Below are 25,050 nucleotides of genomic sequence, written 5' to 3'. Positions count from 1 at the left end.
ATCGAACATCTGATTTTAGCGGTTTAAATCCGTAGACTTACCGGGGGGGAGACAAGAAAGCCAGAATGAAATTGAATAATGTAAATGAAAATGTTTAATTAATCCGTGTAATTAATTGAATAACTAAAAACAAATTAAAATAAGATTCAAACGTTGATAATAAACAGAATAAATGAATCACTTGTTATTGTTATTATTGTTTCACAAGCCAACAGCAAAATCAGCTAGGTATTTTGCGCCAAAATTTAAAAAAAAAAAGATTAAGTGCTACGATTTTCCGTGATCGATTAAGTTGAACACATTCAGTAAAAGTTGGTTTACATAGTTATAAATGCGATGTGTTCAGAGCGATTGCTTTTATACTCTACGCCTGTTAAAAGTATGTTTATACGGAACCTCTGATACAAAGCCACCTGGCTCAGTAAATAATTAGTATTCAAAATACGAAGCCTCATTTACAGCGATGTTTTAGAAATATTTGTTTTATTTGAAAAGCCTGCTTTTCTACTGCTAAAATTTCATACGCGTTTAGTGGGGTTGTGTCTTACTCTGAGCATATATTTGCTTACTTCTGTGCATTAAAAACGCCAACATATAAAATAATTAAAAATTAAAAATCTACAAGCAGGAATTGCAAAAAAAAAAACACAGTCAAATATGGCTAGAGATCTACTGATGGGAGTTTGCTCAAGCTTTCAATCAGTAAGTATTATGACTCTACTATATAAGTTATTTGCAAGTGATATCTACTGTATTGTGGGATGGCACAGGAATTTTGCAAGTAAACTAAAATAATTGTTTAAAACTAAACTCGACCTCCTTGATTTTGTGGTGCTGTGATTTTTTTTTATAAATCTTTCACTTTCCACCATTAAATAATCCAGGGCTAAGTTAGTCCGTCCCTCATTTAGCAGCGTAAGACTAGATGGAAGGCAGTTAGTCATCACCACCCACCGCCAACTCTTGGACTACTTTTTTACCAACGAATAGTTGGATTGACTGTAACATTATAACTTCCCTAGGGCTGAAAGGACGAGCATGTTTGGTGTAACGGGGATTTGAGCCCGCGACCCTCAGATTACGATCAAGCGCTTTGACCATCTGGCCATACCAGGTCAGGGGTATTTTTCAAATTAATATATAACATTTGTATATTTTCAAGTCCTCGTGGTTAATAATTCTGGACTTGTAATAAAACATATGGTTTAACGTCTGTAAAAGGTACAATTAATGCGTTTGACTGTATAGATCCCTCACTAGAATACTAGATTTACAATATTTTTTCCATCAATCCCGATACTGTTTTTAGTTCTTAATCAAACAACTATCATAGATTTTAGAGTGTCCACAGGTGCGTTCAGAACGTACGTATACACAAAATAAGAACCACAATTCTACGTTAAAATAATCCTTAATAAATAGCTTACATCTAAAACAACCATACAACTCTTATAATGTTAACGAACGAAAGAACAACAAACATAAAAAGTTCGCAAACTGTTTAACTTTTCAACAATTAATATTTCCTTTTGAGGTATTTGGAGGTCAGTTGTTTAGAGTTTGAGTCCAAAGTTAATATTTTACGATAACACTCACGTTCTCATCTTTTGAAAACAGAACATGTTGAATTACGTTCAGGTTTGGTTGAAGAAGTTTAAATTTCGGGTTTCGAAATTGTTTAATTTGCAAAAGACTCAGTATTTGATAATACATTTTTCTACTAGCTTTAATACAGTATCTTTACACGCATACATTCCGCTTAATGAAGTTATAAAACTAATTTTTGACACTGTTCATAAAAATAAATCGAAAGTTAATGACTTGACTATGCACGCGTTCCACAAGTTATTTAGTTACTAAGAATCAGGGATGGACACAGAGAGGGGATGGTGGATGCATCCCCCCACTGGCCATACCAAAATTGTGTAGGTTAATGGGAAATCAGAAATATAAAGTACTAATCATCTCAATTAGAATATTTTTGAGTAGGTAGACCACTGAGTGGGATTTCCCCAGAAGCGAGGAGCTACTGTTTCACCAATACTAAATTGGCCTCAGACCTTGTGACTTTATAGTATTGGCTAGATCAACCCACTAGGCCGTCACTTACTTCCTCTCAAAAATGTTTTGGAATAAATGAGAGTACATGGTTATATGTACTGTGGTGTTAAAGAGTTCATGTTAACATGTTGTGTACGTGATTCGATATACTGCTATAGGCCTAAGTACTGTATGTTTACTTGATATACAGCTATAGGCCTAAGTGCTGTATGTTTACTTGATATACAGCTATAGGCCTAAGTACTGTATGTTTACTTGATATACTGCTATAGGCCTAAGTGCTGTATGTTTACTTGATATACTGCTATAGGCCTAAGTGCTGTATGTTTACTTGATATACTGCTATAGGCCTAAGTGCTGTATGTTTACTTGATATACTGCTATAGGCCTAAGTGCTGTATGTTTACTTGATATACTGCTATAGGCCTAAGTGCTGTATGTTTACTTGATATACTGCTATAGGCCTAATTGCTGTATGTTTACTTGATATACTTCTATAGGCCTAAGTGCTGTATGTTTACTTGATATACTGCTATATACCTAAGTGCTGTATGTTTACTTGTTATACTGCTATAGGCCTAAGTGCTGTATGTTTACTTGTTATACTGCTATAGGCCTAAGTGCTGTATGTTTACTTGTAACGTGTTATTTAGGAATATATGAAAGTTCATTGTCACATGCACTATGTTGTGTGATTCAGTACAGTGCTGTACGATTACTTGTAACTTGATATTTTAAAATAAAATCAATAATTGAGAGTTCATAGTCATATATGTTTATTTTCTTTGTTTCTAAATTAATTACATGAAATCTACGTTACAGTAACAAGGAAAAGTTTACTTTTACTTACCTTTTAATATGGTTGGGTTTAAGTCACTGTTACTTAGTCGATCATCCCACCAAAACATCCTGTATCCACCCCTGCCAAGAAGGAACTGAAATTTTACTTTCAATAGTGAACTGTGTAATCAAAATGATGTTATTGCCATGGGGTCAAAGTTTGTCCCCGTTTTAGGTAACTTGTTCCTGTGTGATAATACGGAAAAAAAATGGTCACAGAAAGGTCCGGACGTCAGAAACCTCTGATTCACGAAAGATATGTTGATTATCTTAATCACCAGTATGAATGAAAGTGTTAAATTTACAGCAGAAGAACAAGTGAATTCAAAACTTCTATTTTAAGACAGTAAGATCGTTGGTGACGGTCAAATCGTACAATTCCATTACAGTGCTGTTGGTGGCGGGTGCTGCTGACTGTCTACCTTCTCTCTAAGTCTATCAGTTTAAAACTAACAACAGCTGGCGCAAATATTTATTTGATACTTTTGCGCATACGAGTGTTGTTAAAAAAATACGTGGACTGTTTGAATTGCGCGGCTCCAGTTGGTTCCATGAGAATCCGCTTGGTGTCGCTAGGTTCGCACAGATCAGCTGATTACGACGCCATTTCCCGATTGCAGATATCTTCATTTGTGTATTAGCTCCGCGGTTTTAAGTGAAGTGCGATTTTTTCGTTTGGCGGATTTCAGAATGTATGACCTGAAGGAGCAACGACTTGCTGTGAAATTTTGTGTTAAACTTGGAAAATCTGCGACTGAAACTTTTGCTATGCTTAACACGGCCTACGGTGATGTTGCTATGAAGCGTACGGCGTTTCAAGTGGCATGAACGTTTTAAGGATGGTCGACAGTCCATTGAAGATGATGAGCGTCCTGGACGTCCTTCCACGTCAACTGACGACCCACATGTCGACAAAATCAACACCCTGGTGCGAGCAAATCGACGTCTGACTGTCAGGGAGCTTGCTGAAGAGTGTGGAATATCAGTTGGATCTTGTTACGAGATTTTGACCGAAAAATTGAAGATGCTCCGCGTTGCTGCGAAATTCAGCCCTCAGAACTCGTGAGTTTTTGGCCAACCACTCGATCACTGTTCTTTCCTAGCCCCCTACTCACCTGACCTTGCTCCTTGCGATTTTTTCTTGTTCCCCAAACTCAAAAGACCCTCGAAAGGAAGAAGATTTGAGACGATTCCCGAGATTAAGGCAAATGCGACGAAGGAGCTGGAGGACATTACAAAAGAAGCGTACCAGGACTGTTTCAACAAGTGGAAACACCGTTGGGATAAGTGTGTGCGTTGGGGAGGAGAGTACTTTGAAGGGGTCTCAGACCTGTAACTTCTAAATAAAGTACATTTTGTTTTATGACGTCAGTCCGCGTATATTTTTAACAGACCTCGTATATCCAGAAATAATAACCAAACCACATTATATTTATCATATCAATTGCTGACAACGCGTTTCGGTCAACTGAATGCTTTTCAGGCCAGCTGGGATTCAACAAACATGACAGCGGTCGGATTAGAATTACGACGAATAACTTGAACGTGATTTTCCATAATAGCTCTCTTGTAAACTGTGTCTCTGTATTGTTGAAATTTTGTCATTGTTCTCGTGTGTTGTATCACATTAAGATATTGTGAATGATCAGTGATATCACATGTAACCTGTAGGCTTTATTAAAGCTTGGTAAGAAGCTACGTCTCTAGACTTGGTGATGATGACTAGTTGACTTCCTTCTAGTATTACACTGTTAAATTAGGAATGGTTTGCACAGACAGCCCTCGTGTAGCTTTGCACGAAATTCTAGAACAAAGCTTTCTGATCTTACGTGATTTGTTCTATCGTTAACAGAATAACGTACAAAAGTAATCAAGACTTACTTCCATATCGCATGTTGAAAACAGACTTCTGGATGTAAACTTCGATGTTGCCAACGAGTACAAGCTATAAAGCATATAATTACTTGTTTACGACACTACTAGAAATGTCTAAACCTATGATATCTCACGTTGAAAACAGGCTTTTCAATACAAAAATATATGCCAACATCACATCAACCAAAAAACAATACTTACATTTTTACAATACAATTAGGAATGTCTAAACCCAAAGATTTAACATTACTTGATCATGAGCCTTTTGTGTGGAAACATTGCACAACATACACCATTAACGAATTAATAAAAGCTTTATTTAGATGTTAAGTGATGTGTAAACCATAACCGTGTTTGGTTCCATGGGATGGACTTGTTTTTTTGTTTGTTTGTTTTAAATTTCGCGCAAAGCTACTCAAGGGCTATCTGCGCTAGCCGTTCCTAATTTACCAGTGTAAGACTAGAGAGGAGGTAGCTAGTCATCACCACCCACCGCCAACTCTTGGGCTACTCTTTTACCAACGAATAGTGGGATTGATCGTCACAGTATAATGCCCCTACAGCTGAAAAGGCGAACATGTTTGGTGCGACGGAAAGGGATGGACTTTGTAATAATAAACAAAATCGATTAGTTTATATACATGGCAATTATAAAATTATTTGACCTATTTTAACGTCCACAGTTCTCATATTAAATAACAGAGGGATGTAATGAAGAAGCAATAAACGTCATCGCTGTAGGAATATGGTTTAATTAATTAACTACATTTCGACATATATAGAGTAGGTCAAATTCTTCAGTGGGTTAATAAAGTAGATCTCGTCGTTAAGTACCAAACATATTACTGTTACAAAACTACTTATTGCTCTTCATTGATTTACTTAACGGTATTTTCACTAAATACTTATTAAAAAGGTAAATTATTAACGTAATCGAACTAATGAAACGATGGGAAAGACAAATCCAGTAGCCCGCTGATCACGACACCCGCAAGCCAACTTGTTTATGATACCACTAGAAATGTCTAAACTTGTAATATCTCACGTCGATAGATGTCAACATCACATCGACCAAAACAAGAACAAAACTCTTACACTTTTACAGTACAATAACTACCATTCGTGGGGAGAGAGATACACAGTCGAATGCCGATTTAACAGTTTACTTAAGGTTATATGATATATTTTACCTACGTCAGGGTAACGTGATCGTCACAGTGGATCACATACTACATAGGTGGCCTTAAACTCCAAACCCAACAAGAATAAGATCTGGAAACCGCGTTGAGCGTGCGTGTAGAAAGTTTGTTTTTGTTTTGTTTTTAAATTTCGCGCAAAACTACTCAAGGGCTATTTGCGCTAGCCGTCCCTAATTTTGCAGTGTAAGACTAGAGGGAAGACAGCTAGTCATCACCACCCACCGCCAACTCTTGGGCTACTCTTTTACCAACAAATGATGGGATTGATCGTAACTTATAACGCCCCACGGCTGAAAGGGCAAGCATGTTTGGCGCGACGGGGATGCGAACCCGCGATCCTCAGATTACGAATCGCTTTAACTCACCTGGCCATGCCGGGCCGTGTAGAAAGTGTCTACTGATTACCCGACGTATGTAAAGTGTGTTTCAGCAGTATTTTAACATTCTGTGCAATGTAGAATGGGCCACACCTCTTCCATATTTTCTCTTCTCTGAAATAGAGAAATGATGCCATGTTCTAAGTTACATCAAAAATCCGTCCTTCTTTGTTCAGTTTTGTTCCAAGTCGTATCTTCATTTAGAAGTAGTGCCTGAACTCCTTTCTTGTGGCATAACAAATCCTGGCATGCTTGATGTTATTTTTATACACTTACAACTATGCAAACTGTAGTGTCTCCTGATTAGAATTAATTTTGGCATCGGAATCTTCTTTCTCATCATCTCTTTCCCCATGTATTAGATATTATCCTTAAGTACAGTAGTACTTAATAGTGGGCTTCACGATTAAACAAACTGGAGGCCATAAAAACGTCCGTTTAAAATCACCTATAAAATGTTTGAATATTAGCAATGACTACTGTATTTCATAGTACTGGCTGAACAAACCTACAGCTTATTGTACTTATAAAGCCTCCTAAATCGCTATATACGTGTTTATGGTTTGGTTTGTTTTGAATTTCGTACAAAGCTACACGAGGGCTATCTGCGCTAGTCGTCCCTAATTTAGCAGTGTAAGACTAGAGGGAAGGCAGCTAGTAATCACCACCCACCGCCAACTCTTGGGCTACTCTTTTACCAGCGAATAGTGGGATTGACCGTCACATTATAACGCCTCCACGGCTGAAAGGGTGAGCATGTTTGGTGTGGCAGGGATTCGAACTCGCGACCCTCGGATTACGAATAGAGTGCCTTAACCACCTGGCCATGCTGGACCCGTATTTATGGAGTGAATCAAAATTTCACTGTATCAAAAACATTTCATCTGAAGTAAGTAAGTGACTTTTCCAGAAAAGTGTACAGAAGAAAAATGACGAACCTTATAGGTCTAATTCCTTGACAGAACGCTTCAATCTAGGGTCCCACTGATTTAGGTCTAATTCCTTGACAGAACGCTTCAATCTAGGGTCCCACTGATTTAGGTCTAATTCCTTGACAGAACGCTTCAATCTAGGGTCCCACTGATTTAGGTCTAATTCCTTGACAGAACGCTTCAATCTAGGGTCCCACTGATTTAGGTCTAATTCCTTGACAGAACGCTTCAATCTAGGGTCCCACTGATTTAGGTCTAATTCCGCTGACAGAACGCTTCAATCTAGGGTCCCACTGATTTAGGTCTAATTCCTTGACAGAACGCTTCAAACTAGGGTCCCACTGATTTAGGTCTAATTCCTTGACAGAACGCTTCAATCTAGGGTCCCACTGATTTAGGAACTTTCCCTTGACAGAACGCTTCAATCTAGGGTCCCACTGATTTAGGTCTAATTCCTTGACAGAACGCTTCAATCTAGGGTCCCACTGATTTAGGTCTAATTCCTTGACAGAACGCTTCAAACTAGGGTCCCACTGATTTAGGTCTAATTCCTTGACAGAACGCTTCAATCTAGGGTCCCACTGACTTAGGTCTACCTTGAAAAACAGAACGCTGACAGAACGCTTCAATCTAGGGTCCCACTGATTTCTTTTTTGTACAAAAATTATATAATGGACGATGAGCTACTTTAGGCATATAATTCAAGTTGCGGGTAGGTTGATAGAGATTTTGATGAGTAATAAAAACTGAACCGGGTATACGTGCGATCTACAATTGGTGTTGCTGGCGAACAAAAACATAACTGACAAAAGTGAAACAATCAGGTATAATACATTTGTTTATAATGTTTTAAAAACAAGTATGGATGAATATATATGTAACCTAGCTAGATGTAGTAATAGGAAAAGTTTTAATCATGCAACAAGCATTGAAACAATAAAGTCAAACCCACAAAAACCAAGTTACTTAAAATCTAAAATCATTTTATCCCTAATTTGGCACACACTAATACAAATACAGTAACTTGCTGAAATAGGGATAAAAATTGTAGTTTTTGTGGGTTTGACTTTCTTATTTCAATAATTTTTGCGTAATCTGAAGGTCGCATGTTCGAATCCCCGTCGTTCCAAACATGCTTGCCCTCTCAGCCATGGGAGCGTTATAATGTTAAGGTTAATCCCACTATTCGTTGGTAAAAGTGTAGCTCAAGAGTTGGTGGTGGGTGGTGATGACTAGCTGCCTTCCCTCTAGTCTTACACTGCTAAATTAGGGACGGCTAGCACATATAGCCCTCGAGTAGCTTTGTGCGAAATTCAAAACAAACCAAACCAAGCCAATACTTTTTGCTGCATTAAGCCTTCCTATACTACTATAGTTAAATAGGTTAGTTAAATATCAATCCTTATTTATTATACTGGTAGCTGTATGATGATCAATTTCAAGTTAAGGATGGTAGAATAACTATTCATTTATATGTACATATATATTCACGACTCAAATATTTCATAATTATATACTTAAACGTTAAGATGACAAATGTCTTATTATTCATTAGAATATAAATGCGAGAAATAACTAGTTTGGTTACCCTTTATTCAAGATCCTGCTTTAGAAAATTCTTATTCTGACTTTGTATACAGATTGTACAAAGATAAGAAATTTCAGATTGGAACTTTCATCAACCTGAATGGCATCTTATGTGTACGTGAGTTAAATAGGCAGATCAGAGGCCTTTGGATTTAAATATAACTGCCCCTAAATTTGGACTACTAGCATCATCCACTTCTACAAGGCCTTGTATTTATTTTTGTACTGAGTAATAGGATTAATTCTCACTTTTATAAAACATCCACAACTAAACGTACGGAGCATATTCAGCAGAATTACGTGTCCGGTCTCGGACCTTGCAATCCGCAGCCCGCATTGCTAACCTTTGGCTAAGCTCGGCTTTGCTCCAATTAGTAAAAACTAAACTTCCGAAGTTTGCGATTCTTTTACTGGCTTCAGCTAAACAAATAAAGTTTTACGTGGAAAAAAAATCGCTTTAATTTTGAAATATAACCTGTTACTTACATATTTTGAAAGTAACAAAACGTAAAAAAACAAACAAACTGGAAAGTATTAACACAGTTACAAAATCTGTTTTGCAAGTGTCTTTTCCTGAGATGCGGCATGCCCAGGTGGTTAAGTCGCTTGACTCATAACATGATGGACACGGGTTCGAATCCCCGTCAAGCCAAATATGCTGGCTCTTCCAGCTGTAACGGCAATATAATATGACAGTCAATCCTACTATTCGTTGGTGAAATTGTAGTCCAAGAGCTGACGGTTGGTAGTGATGACTAGCTACCTTCCCTCTAGTATTTCACTATTAAATTAGGAACAACTAGTCCAAATATCCTTTGTGTAGCTTGAATGGGACGAAATCCCTAACCAAAATGTAAAAGTGCATATGGCGTTTTGTATTAAAAAAATATACGTGATGGAGAAAAATAGATTTTTCGGATTCGGCATCCAGAAATTACTGTATAACATGTAAACGTTTCAAGACAATAAAACATTCGTAGGCCGTGTAATGTTTGGGTGTGAGAAAACAAAAATAGCCAATACAACTATGAACTGTTGAGAAAAAAAAATGTAACATTCAACTGGATGCATATGCATGTAGGTAGCTTAAAATTTATTCTCCATAAATGTGTATAAGAAATATAAGAAACACAATAATTAAAGGTTTAAAATGGGAATAGGGATCGTCAAAAAATACAGAAAGAAGCTGAATACAAATATTATATTTTCAAACCTACAACTAGGGACCCTTAAAAAAGTAAACAAATAGGCTGGTAATAGGGTTTAGATTATTTTCATAAGATAATTAAAATTGTTAACTTAAAAAGAGATATGTATTGTAAAAAACAGTACAAAAACAAATTGAAACAAAATGCGATGATTACAATTTCAAGCCTACAACTAAGGACTCTAAAAAAAAAAAGTAAACAAAATAGGCTGGAAGTTGTGTCCAGATTATTTTCTTAAGTTAGAAGAAACTATTTTGACTCTATTTTTAGAGCACTTTAATTTTAGTCCCTCCCTTTAAGGGCCCGACATGGCCAAGCGTATTAAGGCGTTCGACTCCCAGTCGCACCAAACATGCTCGCTCTTTCAGCCGCAGGGGCGTTATAATGTTGCGGTCAATCCCACTATCCGTTGGTAAAAGAGTAGCCCAAGAGTTTCAGAATTGATGTTCCCAACGTTCGTTCTGTATCTTTTTGTTACCTTAGTTAAAAGCTACACAATGAACTGTACATAGTGGGTTTACCGCGTACTACATTGAATCCCGAATTCTAACGTCTTAAGTTCTGAAGTTTAATACAAAGCCAGTAGGAGATGTAACACCCCCCCTCTGAGTCTGAAGGCCTTTAACGCTGCAAATCAGGTTTGATACCCGTAGTTAACACAACACAGCCAGTTACGTAGCTTTATGCTGACCTAAAACAGGGCAAAATCGTAAATCAATGCTATTATTTATTATACTCTACACTTGTCTTTTTTTCTAGCATTTCAGATACCGGTTTCAAAAACTTTATTTTACTGCAAATGCTCTTAATGAAACCTCTGCATACGTTTTGGCAAATTACGTAATAATGTATTTGGATAGCAACAAAAAGTTACGTATAGTGGTTTTAATTGTTGAAATGCAAGGTGTTCTAAATCGTTGAAAATATTTTATCTTTTATAAGTGCATAAGAAATAAGAGGTAACAATTGTATTATCAAATCTACCTTATACATCCGTTAAGAATGAGATGCGATGAAAGTCATGTAAGTAAACTAAGACTTGTTGTATATACTTGTCTGTATATCCGAGTGTGTTTTCAATACTAAATTATTTTACACCCTTACTGTTGAAAATTTTCTGTAACGGCGATATTTTCTATCATTAATGAAACTTTGGGTGACTTCTAATATCTTCAAAAAGGTATGTTTTTCGAACAGTATAGGCACATGTGATTGTTATGTTGTAATTTAAATATAATATACATTCTGAAATACGTTCTAAGTTCGATTAAAAGAAATTCTAAAGATCGCAAAGTTATAACTGGGTTTATATGTTTTGCTTTTACAGAGAACAGTTGTTCACTCCATGACGAAATCTCTGAGAGTCTTTTGAAGGACACAGTTACAAAGATCATAAGAACCTCCTTCGTGGTTATTCTTTATGATGGTTGGTATATTATTTTAATTCTTTACAGACGAAGATTTTAGAAATAATCATCCATCATTCTATAGCCTTGGCAGAAATTACTGAATTATTAATAAAAAATGTATCGAAACGTATACATTGTGAGATATTTGTTGTTTGCAAAGCTAAAATTTAGAAAGTGCAACGTTAGGGTCATTATAATAATTTATTTTATTAAAGGAATATTGCTACGTGTTATTAAATGTAATTTCCGTGTTGATAAATAACTGTTTGTTAAGCCTAAATGATTGAAATATTACCTAATTTACGTTGGAAATTATTTGTTTGTTTTAATACAATTCTTTGCAATAGATCATGTACTAGGATCGAACCACAAATAATAGTGTAAAAATCTGCAAAGCTAACACGTGTGAAACAATGTGAATATGTTGGAAGCAAAATATTCTTAATTAACTGGAGAGTTAACAGACTTCATGTTACTTATGAAGATACTTGTACAAACAATCTAAATAAACTGGTTAATGTTTTACATCACCTTTTTTTTATGCTTCACCAAAAACCTGGGGTAACTCAAGTTCTTTAAGAGATTTAAGCAATATGCTGAACTATTTTTTAAATCAGTTAATCTACCTATCTATGATTAAATAAGCCCTGAGAACGTTTTTGCTCCCACATGTTTAACTGACGAACTACATGTACAGAATAGCCAAAGCAACGATACGTTATAAATCTCAGCTAACAGAGACTCTATTAAAGTACAAATTCTAAAGGACGACTTCTCATGTTTCCGTATCATATTCACGTTGTTTGTCAATGTTGTTACATGTTATTACCAGCTTTATATGATATCAAAGTCCATGTTTTGTTTATACCACGTAGCGTTAAGTAAAACCATTTCTGAAGGTAGCCATTTTTCTTTCAGTAGATATAGCTGGAAAAAGCGTTGGATACTTGCATGAAGGCTAGAGTCGAATAACTTGAAAATCAGAGTTGTACTACTACACTGCATACTTAGTTATTGTTCAAAGGACGTGAGTAATTCATCCACAATAATGTCAAGTAATAATTAATAGCTAGTGTGCTATTACATCACAGTAGCTACTGGGATATTTTTAACACACACCTTTCTTTACTGGTCCATTATGGGCTTCCAGCGAAGAGAGTGATGGAATTTCAACCCCTGTGGACGAGGTCTTTCACTAGTACTAAAACCTATAAAGTCGATTTGGATTACAACACACTAAGTCTCAGTTGAAACGTTATTTATAAGACATTTAATGTTATGAATGCGAAGTTATGTTAATACGAATTACTATATAATGTTGATGAAAGCTCATAATGAAAATGTTGTTTTTGATCAGGTCAATGTATCAACTATTTTGTGAATAAACTTCACAGTTCAAGAGTGAGCACGATTATCCAATGGTTAGACACGTCGTCCAAAGAGAACCTCACTGCCACCTATAAAAAATACATGAAAACAATGCAAGAACTTCGAAAACAACGTTCTTACATAAATGTCATTTGTCTTGTCCATTCGAACTTTGAATTTTTTATGGATATGGTAAATATATAATTACTGTATTACTATTATGTAATTATTCTATTACTATTACATAATTACTGTATTAGAAACGTGATAAATGCTGTAAAAACACGGTTAAAAACTACAACATTTCATAGACACCAATGTACCAGTGAAATCTATTTTTATCGCAGGACGTGATTGTAAACAATTTTAATATTTGTGATTAATTCAGTCACAATTTGGTAACTGTTGTATACTGAAGAGACTAAAGTGACTGACTTTAAAGTTTTGTTTTTCGTCTCAGGCAGACAAAGATTTTAAGGAACTATATTGGGCCAGATATCTCATTGTAGAAGATTCTTACAAAGTCAATAAATACTTGAGTGCTTATCCAATGGCAGCATGCCAAGTGTACAGTATCTGTAAGCAACATCGAAGAAAACTGAGAAAGGTGAGAACTTGAAAGATTTGTGAAATAAATTACAGAATAAACAGTTATCAAGAACTTGTTACCCCAGTTCACGCTGTGCTCGATTGTTTGTTTTTAAAATTAAGCACAAAGCTACATAAGGGGCTATCTGTGATCTGCCTACCACGGGTATCGAAACCCGGTTCTTAAAAGTGCGAATCCGTAGACATGTTGCTGTGCCACTGGCGGGCACGCTTTGTTCAAAGTTTTGTTAGTTCATAGAAACCGCTTTCAAAGAACCATACGTTTCTGTTAAGTTCTAAAAGACGATACGATTAATATGTCCCGTTTCTTTGTTTTACTAACATAGTAACAATGAAATGATTATGTAATTTTCGAATTAGGAACACTATTACAGGTTTTTAAAATTTTGTATTATTGACTTAGTGACGGTGACTACATTATCAAATTCAAATCTTTGGCTAACTATATTAGAATAAACAACGATATTCTTATACACGCTTGTTGGTTTAAAAGCTTGTTTTCATTCCTGTAATACCCTTGTCACAGCCGGGTTGGTCGTGGCATGATGGTTAACACTCCCGAACTATGACCGTTGCTACAAAAATGCTCTCCGCAGTTCGGTACCGTACATGTACTAAAAGAAAGAGGGTCAAATCTAACTTTTCGGTCAAATAATCGTGGCCCAAAAGATTGTGGTTACTGTTCATTGCTGCCCTTACTCTTACTCTATCAGTTCAAAATTAGGCCCGGCATGGCCAAGCGTGTTAAGGTGTGCGACTCGTAATCTGATGGTCGCGGGTTCGCATCCCCGTCACGCTAAACATGCTCGCCCTTTCAGCCGTGGGGGTGTATAATGTTACGGTCAATCCCACTATTCGTTGGTAAAAGAGTAGCCCAAGAGTTGGCGGTGGGTGGTGATGACTAGCTGCCTTCCCTCTAGTCTTACACTGCTAAATTAGGAACGGCTAGCACAGATACCCCTCGAGTAGCTTTGTGCGAAATTCCAAAACAAACAAACAAACAGTTCAAAATTAAGAATAGCTATGCGCAGATAGCCCTGGTGTAGCAATTCTAAACAAAGAAATAAACGAGCTTACTAGTGAATTCTGGCTCGGCATAGTCACGTGGTTAAGTGATTCGACTCGTAATCCGAGGGCCGCCGGTTTGAATCCCTGTCGCATTAAACAGGCTCGCCCTTTCAACCATGGATGCGTAATAATGTGACGGTTAATCCCACTATTCGTTGGTAAAAGAGTAGCCCCAGAGTTGGCGATGGGTGGTAAGAACTAGCTGCCTTCCCTCTAGTCTTACACTGCTAAATTAGGGACGGCTAGCGCAGATAGTCCTTGTGTAGCTTTACGCGAAATTCAAACCAAACCAGTGAATTTACTAATGTTAAAATCGTTTGCGCTGCGAACAATTTGTGTCTGCGATAATGCTGAGAACTACAGAAGATATTTTGATCAGTCACAAAAAATAACACCATTGGTACAAAATCAAAGTTCCTAATAAGAATGTTATTTTTATGAGATCATTGTATTAATTCTTTTATGAATAAACTTTACGGGTCAAGATTGACTAGGATCATCCAATGGTTGGACAAGGCAGCCAAAGAGACACTCATCGCAGGATTTGTAAAGATGGTCAGCTGAGCCATGCTTATATTGTTATAACATTTATACATACTCTGCATTCTTCTAATAAAGCATTAAGATTTTTTACTTGAAATAATCGCATGCAATGGTTTCTGTTGACACTTCGTAATTGGAAGACCGAAGCCGTATTGCTACTGTAAAGTTTTGCAAGCCGGACGTTTCACAGAAAGTTTCTGTGACTTGTTGGCGATATACTTCAACAATAAACAAACAGCAGCACAATACACTTTTTTTTTTTAAATAATATTGTAAAACAAGTGAAACGTATATCAGGCAGGCAATAACACTACCAGGTAATCTAAGGGTCGCGGGCTCGAATCTCGGTCGCACCAAACATGCTCGCCCTCCCAGCCGTGGGGGCGTTATAATGTCACAATCAATCCCACTATTCGTTGGTAAAAGAGTACCCCAAGAGTTGGCGGTGGGGGGTGATGACTAGCTGCCTTCCCTCTAGTCTTACACTGCTAAATTAGGGACGACTAGCGCAGATATCCCTCCAGTAGTTTTGCGCGAAATTCAAAAACAAACAAACAAACACTACTAGGAATGGTTAAGATTATTCATCGAAATGGTATTTTAATATTTCCTCACTGGATCAGCAGAACTATAGATAATACACAGTATTTACTTTTATAATACTATCTAGGTAATGACTGAGTCACAAGTTCTGAAAATGTCTGTAAATATCACAGCAAAATGTTTTATTTTTTCTTCTCTCCTCTGCATCTTTTTTATTACATGATAATTTAAAAACCGGAATAATGGGGTTGACCAATTTCAGTGAGATAATGTAGTTTAAAACGAAGTATCAACATGTACAAGAATTATAAATAATTAGTAGTAAAAAAAATTAACAATTCTAGCGCATGTGCTGTTGTCGTTTCCCTTTGATATTAACATTCTCACGTAATTCTAGTGTTCCTATCAGAAATGTAAATACAGGGTGAAAGGAATCACAAGCCAATAATATATTTTTTGTTTGAAATGAAGCACAACACTACACAATGGGTTATCTGTGCTCTGCTCACTACGGGTATCGAAACTGGATAATGTCAATTCTTCCAAATTAATGCATATAAGATGGCAGGAATGGCACTTGCATCATCCATACATAATAGTACAGGCAAGAATAAATATACGGAAAATATATGACTATTCAATCACAGTTGAGCTTAATTTATCCTGTTTTTGTTTTTTAACATTCCACTACATTGTATATAATGTATTATTTAGCGATGATATGGATGTAATACCTCATTTGTTGAAAATCTTTCTCTTTACTTGTACCCATGCTTATTACATTCTTGGTTATCACAGTGCTATTCAAATGTTTAAGTAATTGTCAAAGCATGCTTCTGTATACCAATTATCTTTATGGTACTAAACGTGTTTGACCCCCTCCTTTCAAATTTCAAATTCATGTGAACATTCGGCATCGCTGATTGAATAATTTACCTAATGTGTACACAAACCAAAGTTGCTCTGTCTGTTATTTACTATCATTATGTCAACATTTTTCTTTGCTTGTCATTAACCACACAGCTACACAAAAGGCTATTTGTACTTTATCCACCACGGATATTGAAACATGTCACTAAATCGTTCGGTTATTCAGTCTACTTCCAAGAATTTTCTGATATTTACGATACCAATTTAAGTCTAACTCTCCAGGCAGGATGATGATATGTTGACTTTTCATTGGATGTTTGTGGATTTTATGCAAGCAGCCACGTAATTCTCTTTCTTTAATATATATTTTATGCCTAATTGCTTCCAGATGTAATCTCGTAGCACCCTGTAGTTTTTTTAACAGGAGAGCATGTCTTCAAACCACCCTAGCAATAGTATGGTTTACATGCCAGTTGTGCTTTACACAATGTGTGTTGCTGTTTAATCTCATAAATTACATCCTACTTTCAAACAATCTGCTTACAGACAAATATGGCGAAGGCCGAATAAAGAGTCTTATTGGCCCTAAACTGTAACTTATACAGACTCCTCGAGATAGAACCTCTACGTGCAATACATTTACAGTCACAGCTTGGGGCGCCCTAATTAGTGTGACGCTCTGGGCTTCAGCTTGGTAATCCCATGCCTTAATCCGGAGAATAATAATAAATACACTAATCTTTTCTTATCTTCCTTTGTTGATTTCTGTTTTTAGGCTTTGCAAAATTATAACAAATTTATAATTATGTTGCTGCTAGACTTTTCTATTGGCCCAGCATGGCCAGGTGATTAAGGCAATCGACTCGTAATCTGTAGGTCGCGGGTTCAAATCTCTGTCACACCAAACATGTTCACCCTTTCAGCCGTAGGGGCGTTATAATGTGAAGGTCAATCCAACATTTCGTTGTTAGAAGAGTAGACTAAGAGGTGGCGGTGGGTGGTGATGACTAGCTGCCTTCCCTCTAGTCTTACACTGCTAAATTAAGGACGGCTAGCGCAGACAGCTCTCATGTAGCTTTGCGCGAAATTCAAAAATAAACAAACTTTCCTATAAGACCACTGATGAATATATCGTTTAATGTTGTTTCACTTTAAGGCCTGCTACAAGGCATAACAGCAGACCCCTTGCGGAAGCAAACTTTTGACGAATGATTACGGCAACACCAAACATTACATATGTGTGTGTGTACATAACAGTATTAATTTAGTCAGCATTTTTAGTTTTAGTCTTGTTTGTGAAAACAGTGGAATTTTATTCCAGTTTCAGACGTCGAAGTTCATTTAGTTATAGTTTTAAACTAGTGACGAAATTGATCAATGGAAGTCTCGGAACCGTTCACTTACTTAGTCCAATTCCAAGAAATTTGTGACATTTTATTCCATATATGCAGTGATGTGCACGTAAACCTCATATGTGTAGTAGTTTTCAGCTGTTACAAGGAATCTCCAGGGAAACTAACAGGGCTTTAGTCGTTTTGGAGGCGCACAAAAACATGTATTGTAATTGTTATTCTCGATATACGTTTGGCGATATCTGTCTCTCTTGTATTACCGCATGTTAGTATAGTCTTTTAATTAAGTAAAACCAAATATATGGAAATCAGGTCAAAGGATGAGGGCTTGTCGTGCTGATAGGAATTCTTTCTCAAGTATCACCAAACACCGCGAATGTGCGAATAACATACCGATGAAAATATTGTTCTGCGGTATCGTGATACGTACGTAAATTAGGCATCACGAAACTCACAATATGTCTGCAATCTGAGGGTGGCGATTCCAATTCCCGTTCTGTATGGTTGCTAACTGGGCTAACCATCTGTATGTAAACATTTCTAGCTTACAAAAATATTAACTGACCCATAATTCAGTGGAACTAAGACTGAAATGAACGAAAAAAAAAACGTTGATCATACTAATGCGCAGACTCCTACCTGATCAGGACTAGTGTGATCAGGTGGTTAGGAGGCTCCATTTGCAATCTGCAGATCGCAGATTCGAATCCTCGTCCCACCAAGTATGCTCGCCTCTTTTAGCTGAGGGAACGTTATAACGTGACGGTCAATCCCACTATTCGTTGGTAAAAGAGATGCCCAAAAATTGACGGTGGGTAGTGATAAGTAATTGTCTTCCCTCTAGTTTCTCACTGGTAAATTAGGGACGGTAAACGCAAATAGTCTGCGAGTAGCTTTGAGCGAAATTCAAAACAAACAATTGCCATGTCAATATTTCCGTAATCAACCTAGTTTGAAAGACCTGGTCGTGACGACGATAACTAGCAATCAGCAAAATACTACAATAAAGACACGGACATCATTTTAAAAAATGAAAAAGACAAACTTTTGTCATTACAAACTTATAATAACTTGCATGTGGGCAAGAGTAATAGGTACAATAGTTTGTTCTCAAAAGAATAGGAACACCATATTAAGCAATTGAGCTTACCATACTCACTCAAAGTAACCTTTTTTTTGTAATTCTAGTATTATTATAATCGTGTTTTAATAAATTGACTTTAATATGCATTTGCGGTTTATTATCGAAAGCAAAGTACAATGTGTCTCCTCTTACTTATAGACGAGGCCCGACATTGCCAGGTGGTTAAGGCACACGGTTCGTAATTCGAGGGTCGCGGGTTTGAATCCTCATCACACGAAACATGCTCGCTCTTTCAGCCGTGAGGACGTTATAATGTGTCGGTCAATCTCACTATTCGTTGTTTACAAAAAATAGTCCAAGAGTTGGCGGTGGGTGGTTATGACTAGTTGTCTTCCCTCTCGTCTTACACTGATAAATTATGGACGGCTGGCGCAGATAGCCCTTTGCGAGAAATTCAAAAACCAAGCCAAACCTTGCTTATAGAATTAGCATATTATGAAATAGGGGGCCACAGGAAAACAGCCATCATTGAGTTTGTAAGTACGATATGAAATATTATCTTGAAGAATAAAAAACTGTCTTTGTTTATAATTAAACGTTTTTTTTTGCGCACGAAACGCTTGAAGTCGAATGATATTACACGATCTAATTCAGGTTCTGTCCGAACGAACTCGTCTCTCAAGGTTCTGCGTATTCATATTTCCATTATACACGCATTTACTATAATTATTATAAGAAGAAGAATTATTTTCAACATCACGTTTTTGTAAAAAAAACCAAAAAACTCACTGTCTCAGTTATTCGGAATAATTCCATATTGAGCAGTGTAATTTACAGCACTTATTAGAGGTGTGTTTTCTTACAGCAAAGCCACATCGGGCTATCTGCCGAGCCCACCGAGGGGAATCGAACCCCTGATTTTAGCGTTGTAAATCCGTAGACTTTCCGCTGTACTAGTGGAGGGCACTTATTAGAAATGGAAAATAAATGAGGACTACACTAATCATACATGTATGTATACAACACAACGGTTAGTGTCCGCAGTGAACCTTGTTAATTCGAGATTATCGCCTGATGGTCTGGTATATTTTAAAATAATTAGTATAAATTGAATTAAAACAGTCTGAACAACACTTTAAGAAACACGAAACTTGTCGACCGGAGAGTTCAATGATGAAACACAACCATCTCTAATTTAGAACTGCTGGCCTGAGAAGAAATAAAGAGTCCATCTGCATTTGATGTTTATACAGCTACTCTTAAATATATAATGAATTTACTGTCACAGCTATAACTCTTAAAGTACGAAGCATGTTTGCGTTTAATGATATGAAATAAAATATTAATAATTTACAGTGCAATATTTACGTCCCTAAACTGCGTGCACCTCTATATTTTACTGTGTATATAAACTATATATATTTTAAAATAAAATAAAGCGTTGTGTACGTTTGATTCGCGGGTTAAAACGTTAAATTTTTCGCGTCTGTTATCTTTACCGGTTTTCCTTTCATGCTTTTTCGTTTCAAACTCATATGAAAGTTAAGCTTAATATTCTAGCTGTTTACACAAAACTGATTAACATCGGAAAGTTTCCGAGCCGTTTAAAGTATTTTTAACTGAAACGTAAATTAACTGTCTCTCTTTTTACTTTTTTTTTTTTTTTACAGCATATTTAACCATTCTTCTATTCACCAGGCCCGATATGGCCACAGGTGGATCAAGGCGTTCGACGCGTAATCTGAGAATCGCGGGCTCAAATCCCCGTCACACACACACACACACACAATTATGGCAGGTGTTTAGGTGTAAGATTAATGTTTCTTCTGAAACATTAGTCCCCTGGGGTGCTCGAAGACTAAACAGTCCTCCTTCAACCCCGCACATGGTAGGAATTCGGAAAATAATTAAGTGAATGGATAATAAGGATAGACAGATTGATGGGTGTGATTTTATTCGTGTAAATGTTTGTCTGGTAGGCGTGGCGGGCAACAAAGCGAAGGCAGAGAAAACCCCCTCCAAAAAGAGACGAGGAGAGATGACGAAAAGCAAGCCGGATAGAACATGAACAATACACAAACTGGTCAATTCAGAGCCGGGCATGGATCGATGGATCAAAGTGCCCGAGCAGGGATCTACAGATCTAATGCCTAAGATTTAGGAGTGGGGAGAAACGGGAGTACCCCGAGAAAACCCACTTTCACGACCTGGTCGCCAAATGATCTACCCAGATCGTGCCCGAGAATAGCAGTGAGGAAAGAAAGTCTAGGTAATAATCATGAGAAAAAAAACAAACCGATGAGAGGCAAAGCTTGGTTTAAGATGGCACTGTCGAATTAGCTAGGTCTGTGTGAAACATGCGCCTTACTCCTTGAAACATATTTAATTGTTGAGATGCAGATAGAATCTCAGGTGGAATCACAGGTGATGCTCCTTGGCTTGACTGTTCTACAGTGGTCTGGATGGATGTATGTCTTCCCTTAATCTAAGTTTGTGACGTCTTGGTGTTTGTAGATTTGGATTCTGTTTGAACTGAAGGGTCTTTAGTTGAAGGTCGCATGGTTTGTATCTGGATAGAGATAGTGGAACTTGAAATGAGAGGTGTGGTCTGGCAAGATTTGTTGTTTGTCTTCTCAGGCTCAGTACGGTTTAGTTGAGAGTGGTCGAAAGGCGGATTAGTTGATGCCATAGGTTGCGAAACATACTCTGATTGTTTGGGTATTCTTGGATAGGTTGGGCAACGTCGGGGGCGTTCAGCACTAAAATGAAAAATATGATAATTGCAACCATTACGTAGAATGGCATCGGCAACATGTTTGGTGGTGGTTACTATTTTCATGAAGCTGGTAGACTGTCTGGTGGATTTTGAGAAGATACGATGCACGGCGTATGTCTCAGAATTTGTCTAGCTTTCGATGGCGTTTTTTATTTCGCTTGGGTGTATGGAAGGGTGTATTCCTCTCAGGAAAACAGAGAAAAGGCTTGTCGGGCTTTTTGTTGGAGAGCATCTGATGTTAATTAGAGTGTTCCACGGTTCACAAAAGTATGAAAAGTCAGCAGGAGTTGACGGCTGGAGGAGAATACCTCCTCTGCGAAGGATCCGTGTTCTAGATGGGTCTATGGAAGCGCCAGGCTTAGCTTGGGCGATAAACGTAGCTATTTGTAGAGGCGAAAGGTGGGGTGATAGACCGTCGACGATTACCGGTGGGACAGGAGACGTTATTGGCACAGCAGGTCCAGGTAACGAGTACGTCATGCTGGTAAGGCAGAGGGAGAGAAAACCCACGTCTTACTTGCTCGGGGTCAAGGGTGACTAATCAACTGTCATCCCTGTCACACAAAACATGCTCGCCCTTTCAGCCGTATATGCGTTATAATGTGACGGTCAATCCCACTATTCGTTGGTAAAAGAGTAGCCCAAGAGTTGGCGGTGGGTGGTGATGACTAGCTGCCTTCCCTCTAGTCTTACACTGCTAAATTAGGGACGGCTAGCACAGATAGCTTTGTGCGAAATTCAAAAACAAATAAACAAACAAACAAATTTAAAGATTATACACATGCAGGAGGGAAATTAGCAGAAGTGATATAAGCACGTGGTTGACAGGGTTCAAGTGTTTTGCATATCAGTGAAAGGACAGACGGAACATATTAGCATAAAGGTATATTAATGATTGAGTAGAACATTTGTAGATTTGTTAAAGTAAAGCCATAAGAGTTAAAGCTTTTCGGGCATATATCAAGAAGTGTTGTGTGCACGTTGCCAATAAGAAAATGTTCTAACCTGACATGTGTAATTTTTTTATCGAGTTTGGTACAAATAACACTAGGATATCTTGTTTTAAAAGTGAAAATATACATGGGGGTAGCTACAAAATTATAGTAAAAGGGGTTCTAAACCCTTTAGATAGCAACTATAAAATTATGTATACATATAAACTCGAGTAAACTTCTAATTATTAAAAATTGGATATTCCGATCATTTGAATACAAAATTTCTAACAAATATTAATCTGAATTTCCAGTTTTTATATCTTACATGATTTAATGGGGGGTGAAGTTCCCAATAACTGCCTAGTACATCCATGCTATAAATCAGCCATTATGTAAATATTTTTCAAAGTGGGCGGTACGCACGGTAATACAACTTTTCACGTGCATTAAAAAATAAAGATGAGTATCTTTTACGAACAGTACCCCGCTGGAACAGCGATAAGTTCACGGATTTCCAACGCTAAAATCAGGGGTCCGATTCCCCCTCGGTGGACTCAGCAGACAGTTCGAAGTGCCTATATGAAAACACACACCTTTACGAACAACACATATGGGTTTTCATACACTGTTGACACAGAACACATTATAAATTTCATTACATAAAGTTTGTTTTAAGCTATCTACTGTGCCCACTGCGGAGAATCGAAACCCAAATTTTAGTGTTGTAAGTCCTTGAACTTACCACTGTTCCGCTAGGGGACAGTATAGTAAGCACCAGGATTAATTGTTTTGAATGTTTAGAATTAAGCACAAAGCTACAGATCTGTTATCTGCCCACCACGGGTATCGAAACCCGGGTTCTAGCAGTGCGTTTTGTGTTTTATCTTATATCGATGCGAGTCTGCAGACATACCACCGTAAGGCATGAGGACTATGTTTCAAATGAAATGTCACAAAATATATAAATCTGCTAATATTGTGATAACAGCAGTACCCGACAGATGCCTTACTTTCGTCTTTTATTACCAAAGAGAATAGACTAAAATTATCAGTAGATGTTGATTTTTTTTTAATATGGAAAAAGTTATTCACGTTTTATAAGAAAAACGGATTCTTTTTCAGTGGACTATTATCAATATCCGGGTCTTTTAATCTCGATTTATAGCTTATTGACACTTTAAATGGCGTTAACAGTTTAAACAGTAGGATTTAATAAGTTCAGGTGGTTTTAAATTTAAAAAACAACAACAACTGATAATCTGTTATTATAAACAATGCATGCAGTAGAAATGTTAATTTTGTGGTCGTGTTAACACTATGTTCACAACCTCGCTTAAGCAATCTGGATTTTGGTTGAAGAGTTCGTCGAGTTAAGTCTTGTCATTTCCATGTTAAGCACTTTAACTCATGTCTTTGGCGTATTTTGACTTCATTCAGACAAGAAAAGAAAACATTAACTTTATTTCATGAATCGTGATAGAGAACCTTAATTGTAGACTTGTTTGTTTGTTTTGGAATTTCGCACAAAGCTACTCGAGGGCTATCTGTGCTAGCCGTCATTAATTTAGCAGTGTAAGACTAGAGAGAAAGCAGCTAGTCATCACCACCCACCGCCAACTCTTGGGCTACTCTTTTACCAACGAATAGTGGGATTGATCGTAACATTATACACCCCCACGGCTGGGAGGGCGAGCATGTTTAGCGCGACGCGGGCGCGAACCCGCGACCCTCGGATTACGAGTCGCACGCCTTACGCGCTTGGCCATGCCAGGCCTAATGGTAGACTTCGTCCTTTGTTCCATTAATCGTGATGGAGAGCCTTAATTGTTGTCTTCGTCCTTTGCTCCCTGAAACGTAATGGAGAACCTTAACTGCAGGTTGGTTGGTTTGGCGTTTTATGGCTATCTGCGCCAAACATCCGGTTAAAAGTTAAAATTAAAGTAAAATTGTTAAAATTTGTAAAGAGGAATCAAGGTAAAACAAAACAAAGTTTTATTTTTAAATTAAAAACATAAATATCATGAAATCAAATTTGTATATCTAGTGTACAGCAGCAAGAGAGAAACTACAGTATTACAAGTTGTAAAGGGCTTTCTGTAACATAATTGTAATTATTATAACTCGCCTGGATGACTAACGGGTAAGTTCAAAAATCAACGTTAGTCACTTGAAGTTGGTATTAAAAACTTAAATAGCGTTAAAAAGGTTAATGGCCTTTAAAAAATAAGAACATTTGTAAGGTGGACAGTGTCACCATCGCCAAAGAAACTGTCCAACGTTATGGATAAACCTTTAGACAAAACAAGTTTAAAATGGTGCCGTCGTTGAAAGCCACAACGATGGCAAGACAGTAAAATGTGGCTTATTGTGACATGAGTATCACATAGACAACACACTGGTGCATTTGTCCAAGA

The 25,050-nt window shown here is 37.2% G+C and overlaps 1 protein-coding gene across 1 annotated transcript in view; it reads left to right on the top strand.

The window, feature by feature from the left end:
• The window catches only part of LOC143244950 (glutamate receptor ionotropic, delta-2-like), a 74,205-nt gene that overhangs the window by 5,534 nt on the left and 43,621 nt on the right, over positions 1–25,050 (top strand). Inside the window, exons 2-4 of the mRNA XM_076490546.1 lie at positions 11,407–11,505; positions 12,407–13,048; positions 13,317–13,463. Coding sequence (XP_076346661.1) covers positions 12,959–13,048; positions 13,317–13,463 — 237 coding nt within the window. The 5' untranslated portion in view covers positions 11,407–11,505; positions 12,407–12,958. The remainder of the gene's footprint in view (positions 1–11,406; positions 11,506–12,406; positions 13,049–13,316; positions 13,464–25,050) is intronic.

This window comes from Tachypleus tridentatus, chromosome 2 (genome assembly GCF_004210375.1).
Source record: "Tachypleus tridentatus isolate NWPU-2018 chromosome 2, ASM421037v1, whole genome shotgun sequence".
Lineage (NCBI taxonomy): Eukaryota > Metazoa > Arthropoda > Merostomata > Xiphosura > Limulidae > Tachypleus > Tachypleus tridentatus.
Note: the sequence above shows the minus strand (reverse complement) of the source record. Positions and strands in the feature narration are given on the sequence as shown.